The sequence below is a fragment of the Amyelois transitella genome, chromosome 13, assembly GCF_032362555.1.
Source record: "Amyelois transitella isolate CPQ chromosome 13, ilAmyTran1.1, whole genome shotgun sequence".
Classification (NCBI taxonomy): Eukaryota; Metazoa; Arthropoda; class Insecta; order Lepidoptera; family Pyralidae; genus Amyelois; species Amyelois transitella.
The window spans coordinates 5,533,780-5,546,393 of NC_083516.1; the positions used below are offsets into that span (position 1 = coordinate 5,533,780).

The 12,614-nt window shown below is 38.9% G+C and overlaps 2 protein-coding genes across 2 annotated transcripts in view; both read left to right on the top strand.

The window, feature by feature from the left end:
* The window catches only part of LOC106132098 (transducin beta-like protein 2), a 178,945-nt gene that overhangs the window by 61,879 nt on the left and 104,452 nt on the right, over positions 1–12,614 (top strand). The gene's annotated exons all lie outside the window — the stretch shown is intronic.
* On the top strand, positions 3,815–5,061 carry LOC132902399 (exonuclease GOR-like). The gene has a single exon (XM_060947367.1). It carries the CDS (start codon positions 3,838–3,840, stop codon positions 5,059–5,061), a length of 1,224 nt encoding a protein of 407 aa, XP_060803350.1. The 5' UTR covers positions 3,815–3,837.

Here is a 12,614-nt window from a genome sequence, read left to right on the forward strand (position 1 = left end):
TTCAGAATTAGGTAATTCAAGGGCTATTGCTCTTCGTCGATTTATGGCTTTAGAGCGAAAATTTAAACATACTCCCGGGTTAAGGGAGAATTACACATCTGTAATGCATGATTACATCGATAATGACTATTTATCTGAAGTTCCCCAATCTTCTTTAAATGTTGAGGGCTATTACATTCCTCACCACGGGGTTATTCGTGCAGCCAAGCAACAAGCCTATGCCTCGTATAGTTTTGGATCCTACTGTTAAAACTCATACTGGTCTTTCTCTGAATGATATCTTTAACGTTGGCCCTAATTTACAGGCGGACATATTTTTATTACTTATTGATTTTCGATTGTTTCCAATAACTATGACGGCTGATATGAAACAAATGTATTTACAAATTAAAAATCCCGAAAATGATCGGAAATATTGGCGTATTTTGTTTCGGTTCAATGAGAACGAACCTAATCGTGCTTTTCAATTCAGTCCTTTACCTTTTGGACTGAAGTCAAGCCTTTATCTCACTATGAGAACTGTTAAGCAGTTAGCCGAGGGTACGTCTCATGAGTTTCCTGAAGCAGTCGCTGCTTCTAAGAGTAGGCTTCATATAGACGATTTAGTTTATTCAGTGCCTAATGATAAAATTGCAGTTTCTTTGTCCAAACAATTGGTTTCCCTATTTAAGGCAGGATCTTTCGACCTTGTCAAGTCGACTAGCAACTCTTCTGAGCTGTTGTCCCACTTACCCGAGTTTCACCGAAGTACGGTGAATATTTCTAATGGGGGGAATTTTTCCAAGGTGTTAGGTCTCGCGTGGGAGCCTGGTGATGACAAGTTGTTTGTTACTGTTTGCGATGTACATGATAAATGTACTAAGAGGAATATCCTCTCTATTGTAGCTCGCTCACTCGATGTTCAAGGTGTAAATGCCCCAGTCATACTATATGCTGAATTATTGATTTCCAATAGCTTGTGGTGGAATTACCTTCCTTGGTTTATCAACCCACCAAATATGGATTCTTTATCTGAACTCAAAGTCAATGTTTTAACTTATCAAAATGAATCGCTGAAGATTGTTTTATATGAGTTCTCTAAACGTTTTTCTTCCTGGGAGAAACTTTTGCGTACTACGTTTTATATATTGCGTTTCAAAAAGAAGGTGTCAGTTATAAATATTAAGGCACATTTAATATGTGAAATACTTTTACAACGTGTCGTTCACAGTGTCCTTTTCTATAAGCATATAAAGTTAATCAAAGCTGATAAACTTCTTTGTTTCGGTTTAATTATTTACATTCTTAAACTAAAGTTCGGGATATTAGATGCTAGAACTGTCGTAAGATTTAAACTTAAAAAAAGTAATACTTATTTCGGGTCTCATCTCATTCACTTCGCTCCATTTACTTGGCCTATAGATTTAATCACAAAAGTATATCCGGGCAATGATGGAATTGTCAGAGTTGCCTTAGTTAAAACAAAATATGGTGTATATAAAAGACCGGTTGTTAAATTATATCCTTTATCAACTCAATAAATCACTTCAAATACATTTGCATTATACTTTAATTTTAAATTACGTTAATGGTTTAATTGTCTCTTGGTTTAGCCACGTTCTCTCTTAACATATATTTCAATAATTAATACCTATAATCGAACTTAATTTTCTTTGAAAGTTCTTTGAACTTCCAAGCCGGGGAGAATGTTTGGACCGATATGTCCCATCTTTTCAATTTTATTTTTATTTACCCATATCTTTAGGTTTTTCATTCAAGGCTAGCACCATCTAGGTAGTGGCGAGGTACCTCCTTCTAAAAACCTAATGCGGAAGGCCTCTTTGGTTAGCGTCTGACTGGCCACATGAGCGATAGTGTGTTGTTTTTCTTTTTAAAAACATGCCAATATCTTTAATGTCGGAATCTTCCGAATTTTTCTCTTCTCCGTTCTTTTAATTGATCTTCGACTGGAACTGTTAATTTATGAGTTTTATTTAGTCGTTAGTCATTATACTACTTCGATTTGTGAAGTGAACATACAGACATTTGGTGTAATCAGTAATATTCAAGGACTTTACAATAGCCGGCCGGCAGAACTTAGAAGCCTCCCAGAGCCCTGGTCAGCCTCACTGCGAGGATTTCTCCTGCACGGTGGATGTTGGTGAGTATCTTTTAAACTGCCTAGTTATACGGTCGTCTAGCCTTGAATAATATTATATCTTTCCATTTCCTTTTTCTCATACTTTTCTTTTCGGTTACGCTCCCCGCAGGATAGGCCCTATTTACACGGGCTATCCAGTAAGTGTTGTAAACCGTAACGGAACCGTCGGAATTCCACCGGAATTCGGAATATTTAAAATTTTATTGCTAAAGAGATATGTAAAAGCTCGAATCTAATATAGGTATAATGGAACGAAGGTGACTGAATCATCAATGCCCACACATTCATGCCACATGACTCATAAATGCCAATCATTACTTACAGATTTTGACACTAATATTTGACAGCTCCGAAATTAAAGATCTTTTAGGGAAAATAACGCATTTTTCAAGTATTCGTCAATTTTTCAGTATTTTTAAGATATATTCTGCTATTCGGGGCGGAGACAAATCCAACAAATCAAAAACCATGAAAATTGGTCCAGCAGATCTCGAGTTATAAGTGTTGTAACAAAGCCGACTTTGTTTTGTATATATAGATGTGTATGTCAGGTATGATGTCTTATGGTCAGATCATTTGCCCCTAATATTACAATGTAATCTCAATATAGTTAGCAAAAAACTGAACCATTCACAAACAAACACTGTGAAGAATAAATTTGGATGGGGTCATAGAACCGATAATGAAAAAATATTGTACCAAAATGAATGTAATAAAATGCTTAAGTTAGTCAATTTTCCTGACATATTTATACAGTGCGCGGGCTGTTACTGTGATGAACATAGTCATAGGCTTGATGGCGTACACCTCCTGGCAGTTGGGAGTCCGGGCCAGGAGGGTGAAGAAAACGCATCCACTCGGCCGCTTTCAGCGGACGATCTGATGGCAACCCCCCGCACCTCATTTTCTTTGAGGCGCAGGTATACGGCCATCCACTGGGCCAACCCCGGCGACAGCCAGTTCCCCTTCACCAGCCGGACGAGAATCTCCGCGTCCCTCTTCATCCATCCCTTTGGGGACAGGGACGCGAGGGGCGCGGGTGTGGATGCGGCGGCGGCAGCGGCGAAGGCGGTCCTGACTGCCGCGGAGGCGGCGGTGGCCGTGGTGACGGCGCTGGCGGCGGCGGAGGTGGCGGCGGCGGCGGCGTCGGCGGCAGAAGAAGTGGCGGCGGTGGTGGCGGTGGTGACGGTGGTGGTGACGGCGGCGGTGACGGCGGCGGCTACATGGGATGTTGCTGCGGTCGTTGTCGTCGCCGTGTTGACATTCATCTCTGCGGCGGCGGCATCAGCGGCAGTAAGGTCAGCGGCGACAGCAGCGGCGGAGACGGCGGCGGCAGGCGCGTGAAAAACGCGCGTATGCGTTAGGGCGAGGTCGGGGGAGGGGTGCGGGAGACCCGCACCTACCCCTTCCCGGGAGGGGCTCCATTCCGGAGCCCGGACGACGCGCGGGAGTCCGCCCGCTGGTGGGAGGCCGGCTCGGATTGGGGTTCGGTCGCTTTCGGCTTCTCCCCCCCCTCCTGCGTGTGCGGCCCTTACAGTTCGCACACGTGGCGGGGGCGTCGCGCGGGCGGGGGCATTCGCTAGCGAAATGCGAAAGAACAGTAAGCGTTCAGGTTCAGTACACTAGTAAGCGTCCCAAGTGTCCACACGTAGTAACCTCAGAGCTCAAATCTATCACTTTTAACTGTTAAGCAGCGAATGAAAATGCAACACTTTTGTGAGCAATATTACGGTTCGTTATGTCAAGAGGAGGGTGCCATATCGACAGCAGACAACGCCAGCACCGCAGACCGTTGGCAACAGATCAAGAATGATATGTCGGCGTCGCCGTGGCCGCCTTCACCGCCGTCTGCGCAGACCATCTTAATGGAGGAACTAACAGCAGCCCTACAACCCCATCTGCTTTCGCGTACACAGATGTGGGAGCTTGGTTACCCCGTAGAAATCGAGCCAAACTCTACAAAAGCTGTGATGTACATGAATGCGCCGCCGCCACGACCTACAATATTCACCTCCTGGAATGTGAATGCGCCTGAATTTATACCTGGTTCGGAAACTAACAGTGGCGTAATTTCAACGGGATCTACTCCGCGCTTGGACAGTGAAAAAGCAACTGAAGAAGTGGAACATTTATGTGTTCGCTGTCGTAAAGTGTTTCATATGACCCGTGACGGTGAATATTTAACCCAGGGCTTCTGCTCCTATCATTGGGGTCGTGCAGCGGATGGATATTACGCTTGCTGCAACGAAGGTTTTGGTTCCAAAGGTTGCGCTTTAAGCATTTTTCATGTATGGAACGGAACTAATCCTGGTATGAATGGACCACTCGAAGGATATGTTCGGCCACGCTCGCACCGCGGAGGGGTGTATGCAATAGACACAGAGATGTGTTATACAACCGCAGGACTGGAGTTAGCTAGTGTGGCGGTCGTAGATGTAAATGGCCAACTTGTGTACCAAACTTATGTGAGACCAAGTTCGTCTATACTGTGTTATAACACTAGATTCTCGGGCATCAGGCCGCGCAACTTGCAGCACGCGACCAAGACACTGCGAGATGTACAGAATGATCTTCTTGAATTTGTTGGCACGGATACGATATTGGTTGGACATGCCCTGGAGAATGATTTCAAAGTGTTGAAATTATTGCATACAGCAGTCGTTGATACCTGTGCGATGTATCCCCATGCTAGAGGATTGCCGATGCGTCGCTCTCTGCGTGTTCTTTCTGAAGAATATTTGGGACGAAAAATACAGCAAAGCAGTGCGGGCCATTCCGCTTTAGAAGATGCTCGTGCAGTTATGGATTTAATATTGCTGAAAGTGAAAGAAGACCGAGCGTTCACTGAGCACCATCTGATCTCGAATCAGTTACATGAGTTCCAACCATATACACCGTACCTTTTAGTCAGTGTCGCCTAACTTGTTGATATGTAATATAAGATGTTTTTGTTATTTTGTTTCTTTCACGATCTGACACTTTTTTAATGTAAAAATTATTTTAAGGTAAAAATTATTAAATTGTGTAAATATAGTAAAATAAATAGGTTTAAATTTCGCATTAGCGGAATTCACATACCTACAAAAAGGTATATATGCCTCCAGTTTGAGTTTAAACAATAAATGTTATTGGTTTTTTTTTACATTTTGACTATTTTTTTTTTAACCTTTTCCTCATTGGGATGCTTACTTAAATGAAAAAATACGAAATTTTCAGCTCATGCATTGATAATATTTGATCGTTACAGTAAATGTAAGCAAAATCATCGAATTAAATTAAATTTCAGAAAATGCAATGTCACATACTCACACACATTGAGAGTACGCGCGCGCACTTCTGTGTGTGTCGTGTTTTTATTATTTTATTATTTTGTTTATTTTGGCACAAACAGTCATTACAACATTTTTACAATTAGAATTACATATTAAATAGACAAATAGCGCCGAAAATTTTACAAAAACATATAAATTATGCTAGTGTGTTGACAACATAACAATTTACAAAATAGCTAAATAAATAACTGGTTAACGTAATACATTACATTACATAAATGGTTTACACATATAAATTAAAGCAGAATTTATCTAATTATTTTACGATGCTGTTGAAAGTGCTGGGAATAATTTCCTTTTTAGAGTCTGCAGCGATTGCGAGAAAAGGTCAATGTCAGTGAAGTCCTTGTTATAGCGTTTCAAACTGCGGTAGAAGAAATTTATTCGAGTGTAGTTCTTGAGAAAGCGAGGTGGCACAAATATGTTTAGATGACGAGTGTTACGAACCGGAAGACGAGCTTTACTAATGAAATTAATCTTTGACAAAAGAGTAGGAGAATCCACGAAACTGTTAAGAATTTTGTACAAAAATGTTATGTCGAATTGAGTTCGACGATCTTCTAGGGAAAGTAGCTTATGGTGAACAAGGGAATCATTGCAAGAGGTATTTATTAAGCATGTTCTAAAGTTAAGAATCTTCAAAAATTTCTTTTGCACTCTCTCAATTGCATCCACATCAACCTGATAATTAAGATTCCAGATGCTACTGCAAAAGTCCAAAATGGATCTTACAAAGCTGAAATAGAGGATCTTGATAGTGTCACGATTTTTAAAGGGCTTGGAGATTCTATTAATAAAGCCGAGATTTTTGAAAGCTCCGCGGATAATGTGATCATAATGATTTTTAAAGCTTAGTTTACTGTCCATCATGATTCCTAAATCTCGAAGTGAGTCAACCCTGGTCAACGGAGTATGATTAAGATTATAATTATATTTAATACAATTCTTTTTACGAGTATATGTTATCACCCGGCACTTTTCGATATTTAGGAATAACTGATTATGACCACAATACCCGCACAGTGAATCTAAATCTTGTTGGATCTTATTACAATCATCAACACTAGCAACAACTCGAAAAATTTTTGTATCGTCAGTGTAGAATAGTTGATTAGTATTTTCGAGATAAACCTCCAAATCATTAATATATACAGTAAACAGTAACGGTCCTAAGTGAGAACCTTGTGGTACACCTGACGGGATAGGCAAGAAACCAGAACAAAACCCTTTAACACATACAGCCTGACTTCGATTTCTTATATAAGAGTCGACCCACCTGAGTAAGTTGCCATGCACACCGATTTTCCCAAGTTTTAAAATTAATGAATTATGGCTGATTTTATCAAATGCTTTAGAAAAGTCAGTGTACACGACATCTATCTGCATATCTTTTTCCATAGCATTTGACAGATGATCAACAAAAGCAGCCATATTAGTTTCTACGCTTCTACTTTTGAAAAATCCATGCTGGTTAGGAGATATAACGTTCTTCAGAGCATCAAATAGCTGCATAGTGACAATTTTTTCAAAGATTTTAAGATTTTTCAAAGATTTAAGATTTTTGTACGGAGCTATCGTAATTTACGTAAAAATGACGGACATAGTTAAGTGTAACGTTTGTAATATAGTGATTGATGAAATGTTATCGTATATTCAAAATAAAATATCGTTAATAGATGGGGAGTCTCTAGTGAGAATTTGTGTGTCGGCTTTTACGGGTAAAAAAAATAAAAAACTCAAAGTAGTTGCTATTTAGTGCAGTAAGTACCTACGGAGCGACGCAAAATACAGCGAAAAAGAAAAGGAAAAGAATCCCGTAATATGGATGACACAATTATGCTGTTCAAATCAACAGATCCAGAAAATCTGCCGGTGTTTGTTGCGAGACAACTGGAAAAACCCCCGCCGGTCACATTTGATCATCTAGACTGCACTAAACTGTTGAAAGATCTTACACGAATGTCAGCGGAGATTGAAAACATTACAAGTAGGTACATATGCAACGTTAAGCCAGTTAGTTAAGCAATTTCATAACTCAACATTGAATGAATCTCATAGCTTGAATACATCTAGATGTGATGCTAATAACGATAATCAGCAATATCGAAGTAGGTATTAAAGAGGGTAGCACGGATACGAACTGGTTTAGGTCAATCTTTTGAAATATAGTGCGTAACTATAATTGGCACGTAAATTCCTTAGGGCGACCGCCATTTTGTTTTCCAAAGAAAGTGCATAATTATTAGCATTTTCTCATTTTAATACTATTCCATCTTTATTTAATATTATTCTCATTAGGATAATTTATGCGTATAAGGTAGGAAATACCTCGTTGAGTATTCGTACGTAATTATTATTCGTACGTAATTATTGGTACGGAAATTCGACAAAGTGATTTCACCTGTCGCCATATTATAAAATTTGTCATAATTGCATAATTTTAATCATATCCCCTTAACGTTATTTTCGGTTTTCTGATATTATTTTATACCGAAATAATCAATAATAATTATTTATTGGTTTTGTGAAATACCACAAGACTTCATTTATTTCATTTCTATCTCCATAATGGCTTTATCCGATGTAATGGAGAATAATCCCGAAATTGCCCTTTTGAATTCTAAAAAACAAATGCTTTTTTCCCGTATTAGTGATATATTTGAACTTTCAAAGAAAGTTACTAGTTATACATTAAAATCCTGTGAAAGTTTCATGGCCACGTCAGAGACAATTGACGATTTGCGTGGTAATTTTGAAAAAATAATTGATAAAATTAATTTGCTAATGCTGGAAGATAACCCTAAATTTGTTCCTAATTATCAAGAGTTGGCCGTCTTTGACGATTTGTACTGTCGTATCAAACGTGTTCGTAATAACGTAAATGACGAAGTCAAGGTCAAGGAGCCCACGGTATCAAAATGTAAGTATAAAACTCATATTAAACTTCCTGCCGTTGAGATCGCTAGTTTCGATGGACGTACTGAGAACTGGCTTATTTTTTATGAGTCATTTAAATCTAATATTCACAATAATACTCAATTGTCAGATTCTCAGCGGGTGCAATATTTAATAGGTAAATTAACGCACAACGCCCTCAAGATCACGGCCGGAATCGTACCTACTGGCGAAACCTATAGAATAATATGGGATAGCTTAGTTAAACGATACCAAGATAAACGCACGCTAGGTGCACATTATTTGTCTAATATTTTTGATTTGAAAAATACTTCTTATACTGCACAGAGCTTAGAGATATTCATTGAGAAATACTCTGCTTCTATATTAGCATTAAAACAGTTAGGGATTTCGGAATTGTCTGATTTTATTTTCCTTAATTGTGCATTACGTAATTTAGACACACAATCTGTACAAGCTTTCGAGTTATCGGTACGTGAGAAAGAAATACCGTCCTCTGATGATTTAGTTACATTTATTCGTGATCAAGTTTAAATATTACAACGTTCAAATAATTTAAGCTCTAAAAATTCGAACGTCAATAAACCTCTTTCTCAGTCTTCTAATAACTCGCGTAAGAAGAATACGTACACGTTGTTGTCTCATAGTGACAACACTGTTGATTCCGTGTCACTTGAGAAATGCCCTTGTTGTCATGGCAATAAGCATGCCTTGTATCACTGTTCATCTTTCCGCAATTTAGATTCACCCAAAAGTAGATATGATTTTATTAAATCTAAGAACGGTTGTGTTAACTGTTGTGGATTAAACCACACTGTTTCCAATTGTAATTCGTCAGCTGTTTGCGGATTATGTAACAAGCGACACCATACTTTGTTGCATTTCGATAGAGTACATAATTCTGAGCAAAATGCTATTAAAAGCAAAACTCATTTCCAAACTTCGCAAGTCGGTAAAACTGATTCTTCATCTCGAGTCGAGTGCGCGTGCACTAGTCAGCGGCCCGCTTGTCAGGTCGTAGAGAATGTTTCGAACCTGAGAATGAACTCCGCCATTGGCGCGCAGAACCCGCCGTATCAACCCGCCCCTATGACGTCATCTTTGTTTACCGATGCCGCTTCGATGTCTTTTAATACTAAAGTGCATTCGAGCGCTATTTTGCTAGCTACGGCACAGGTCTACGCTAAGGGTAGGGATGCGAGTAAGATGTTGCTTCGTTGCTTAATTGAAAATGCTTCAATGAATAACCTTATAACAACCGACACTTGCAAATTATTGAACTTACCAATAATTCCATTAAGTAATTCTTTTGTTAAGGGAATTGGTATGTCAACACGTCCTATTCATGGGCATGTTGTTTTAAATATTGAGTCTCGTGTAGACAGCAAACAGTCATACCAAATTAGTGCATTAGTGGTTGATTGTCTTACGGATGAATTGCCATGCCATCCTGTTTTATTGATAAATCGGATTTTACTCATTTAGAAAATATTTGTTTGGCTGACCTTACCTGGAACATTCCCGGGGATATACACTTAATCCTTGGCGCTCAGCTATTCCCCTATATTTACCTAGGTGACAGAGTTGAATCAGGCACTAGCGCGCCACCCGCTGTATTGACTACCTACCTACTACCTTTTGATGGGTGATGTACCCAAAACATCCTCTGTTCCTTCGTTCACTGGGTTCGCTCTTAACGATGTCCTTCAGAAATTTAGGGAGTCAGAGGAGATACCGCAGATTAAATATTTAAGTCCGGAAGAAACTGAATGTGAGAATTTGTTCACATCTTCAGTGTCACGTGACAAGTGTGGTCGCTATTCCGTTTCTCTGCCGTTCTGTCGCACGCCTTCAGAATTAGGTAATTCAAGGGCTATTGCTCTTCGTCGATTTATGGCTTTAGAGCGAAAATTTAAACATACTCCCGGGTTAAGGGAGAATTACACATCTGTAATGCATGATTACATCGATAATGACTATTTATCTGAAGTTCCCCAATCTTCTTTAAATGTTGAGGGCTATTACATTCCTCACCACGGGGTTATTCGTGCAGCCAAGCAACAAGCCTATGCCTCGTATAGTTTTGGATCCTACTGTTAAAACTCATACTGGTCTTTCTCTGAATGATATCTTTAACGTTGGCCCTAATTTACAGGCGGACATATTTTTATTACTTATTGATTTTCGATTGTTTCCAATAACTATGACGGCTGATATGAAACAAATGTATTTACAAATTAAAAATCCCGAAAATGATCGGAAATATTGGCGTATTTTGTTTCGGTTCAATGAGAACGAACCTAATCGTGCTTTTCAATTCAGTCCTTTACCTTTTGGACTGAAGTCAAGCCTTTATCTCACTATGAGAACTGTTAAGCAGTTAGCCGAGGGTACGTCTCATGAGTTTCCTGAAGCAGTCGCTGCTTCTAAGAGTAGGCTTCATATAGACGATTTAGTTTATTCAGTGCCTAATGATAAAATTGCAGTTTCTTTGTCCAAACAATTGGTTTCCCTATTTAAGGCAGGATCTTTCGACCTTGTCAAGTCGACTAGCAACTCTTCTGAGCTGTTGTCCCACTTACCCGAGTTTCACCGAAGTACGGTGAATATTTCTAATGGGGGGAATTTTTCCAAGGTGTTAGGTCTCGCGTGGGAGCCTGGTGATGACAAGTTGTTTGTTACTGTTTGCGATGTACATGATAAATGTACTAAGAGGAATATCCTCTCTATTGTAGCTCGCTCACTCGATGTTCAAGGTGTAAATGCCCCAGTCATACTATATGCTGAATTATTGATTTCCAATAGCTTGTGGTGGAATTACCTTCCTTGGTTTATCAACCCACCAAATATGGATTCTTTATCTGAACTCAAAGTCAATGTTTTAACTTATCAAAATGAATCGCTGAAGATTGTTTTATATGAGTTCTCTAAACGTTTTTCTTCCTGGGAGAAACTTTTGCGTACTACGTTTTATATATTGCGTTTCAAAAAGAAGGTGTCAGTTATAAATATTAAGGCACATTTAATATGTGAAATACTTTTACAACGTGTCGTTCACAGTGTCCTTTTCTATAAGCATATAAAGTTAATCAAAGCTGATAAACTTCTTTGTTTCGGTTTAATTATTTACATTCTTAAACTAAAGTTCGGGATATTAGATGCTAGAACTGTCGTAAGATTTAAACTTAAAAAAAGTAATACTTATTTCGGGTCTCATCTCATTCACTTCGCTCCATTTACTTGGCCTATAGATTTAATCACAAAAGTATATCCGGGCAATGATGGAATTGTCAGAGTTGCCTTAGTTAAAACAAAATATGGTGTATATAAAAGACCGGTTGTTAAATTATATCCTTTATCAACTCAATAAATCACTTCAAATACATTTGCATTATACTTTAATTTTAAATTACGTTAATGGTTTAATTGTCTCTTGGTTTAGCCACGTTCTCTCTTAACATATATTTCAATAATTAATACCTATAATCGAACTTAATTTTCTTTGAAAGTTCTTTGAACTTCCAAGCCGGGGAGAATGTTTGGACCGATATGTCCCATCTTTTCAATTTTATTTTTATTTACCCATATCTTTAGGTTTTTCATTCAAGGCTAGCACCATCTAGGTAGTGGCGAGGTACCTCCTTCTAAAAACCTAATGCGGAAGGCCTCTTTGGTTAGCGTCTGACTGGCCACATGAGCGATAGTGTGTTGTTTTTCTTTTTAAAAACATGCCAATATCTTTAATGTCGGAATCTTCCGAATTTTTCTCTTCTCCGTTCTTTTAATTGATCTTCGACTGGAACTGTTAATTTATGAGTTTTATTTAGTCGTTAGTCATTATACTACTTCGATTTGTGAAGTGAACATACAGACATTTGGTGTAATCAGTAATATTCAAGGACTTTACAATAGCCGGCCGGCAGAACTTAGAAGCCTCCCAGAGCCCTGGTCAGCCTCACTGCGAGGATTTCTCCTGCACGGTGGATGTTGGTGAGTATCTTTTAAACTGCCTAGTTATACGGTCGTCTAGCCTTGAATAATATTATATCTTTCCATTTCCTTTTTCTCATACTTTTCTTTTCGGTTACGCTCCCCGCAGGATAGGCCCTATTTACACGGGCTATCCAGTAAGTGTTGTAAACCGTAACGGAACCGTCGGAATTCCACCGGAATTCGGAATATTTAAAATTTTATTGCTAAAGAGATATGTAAAAGCTCGAATCTAA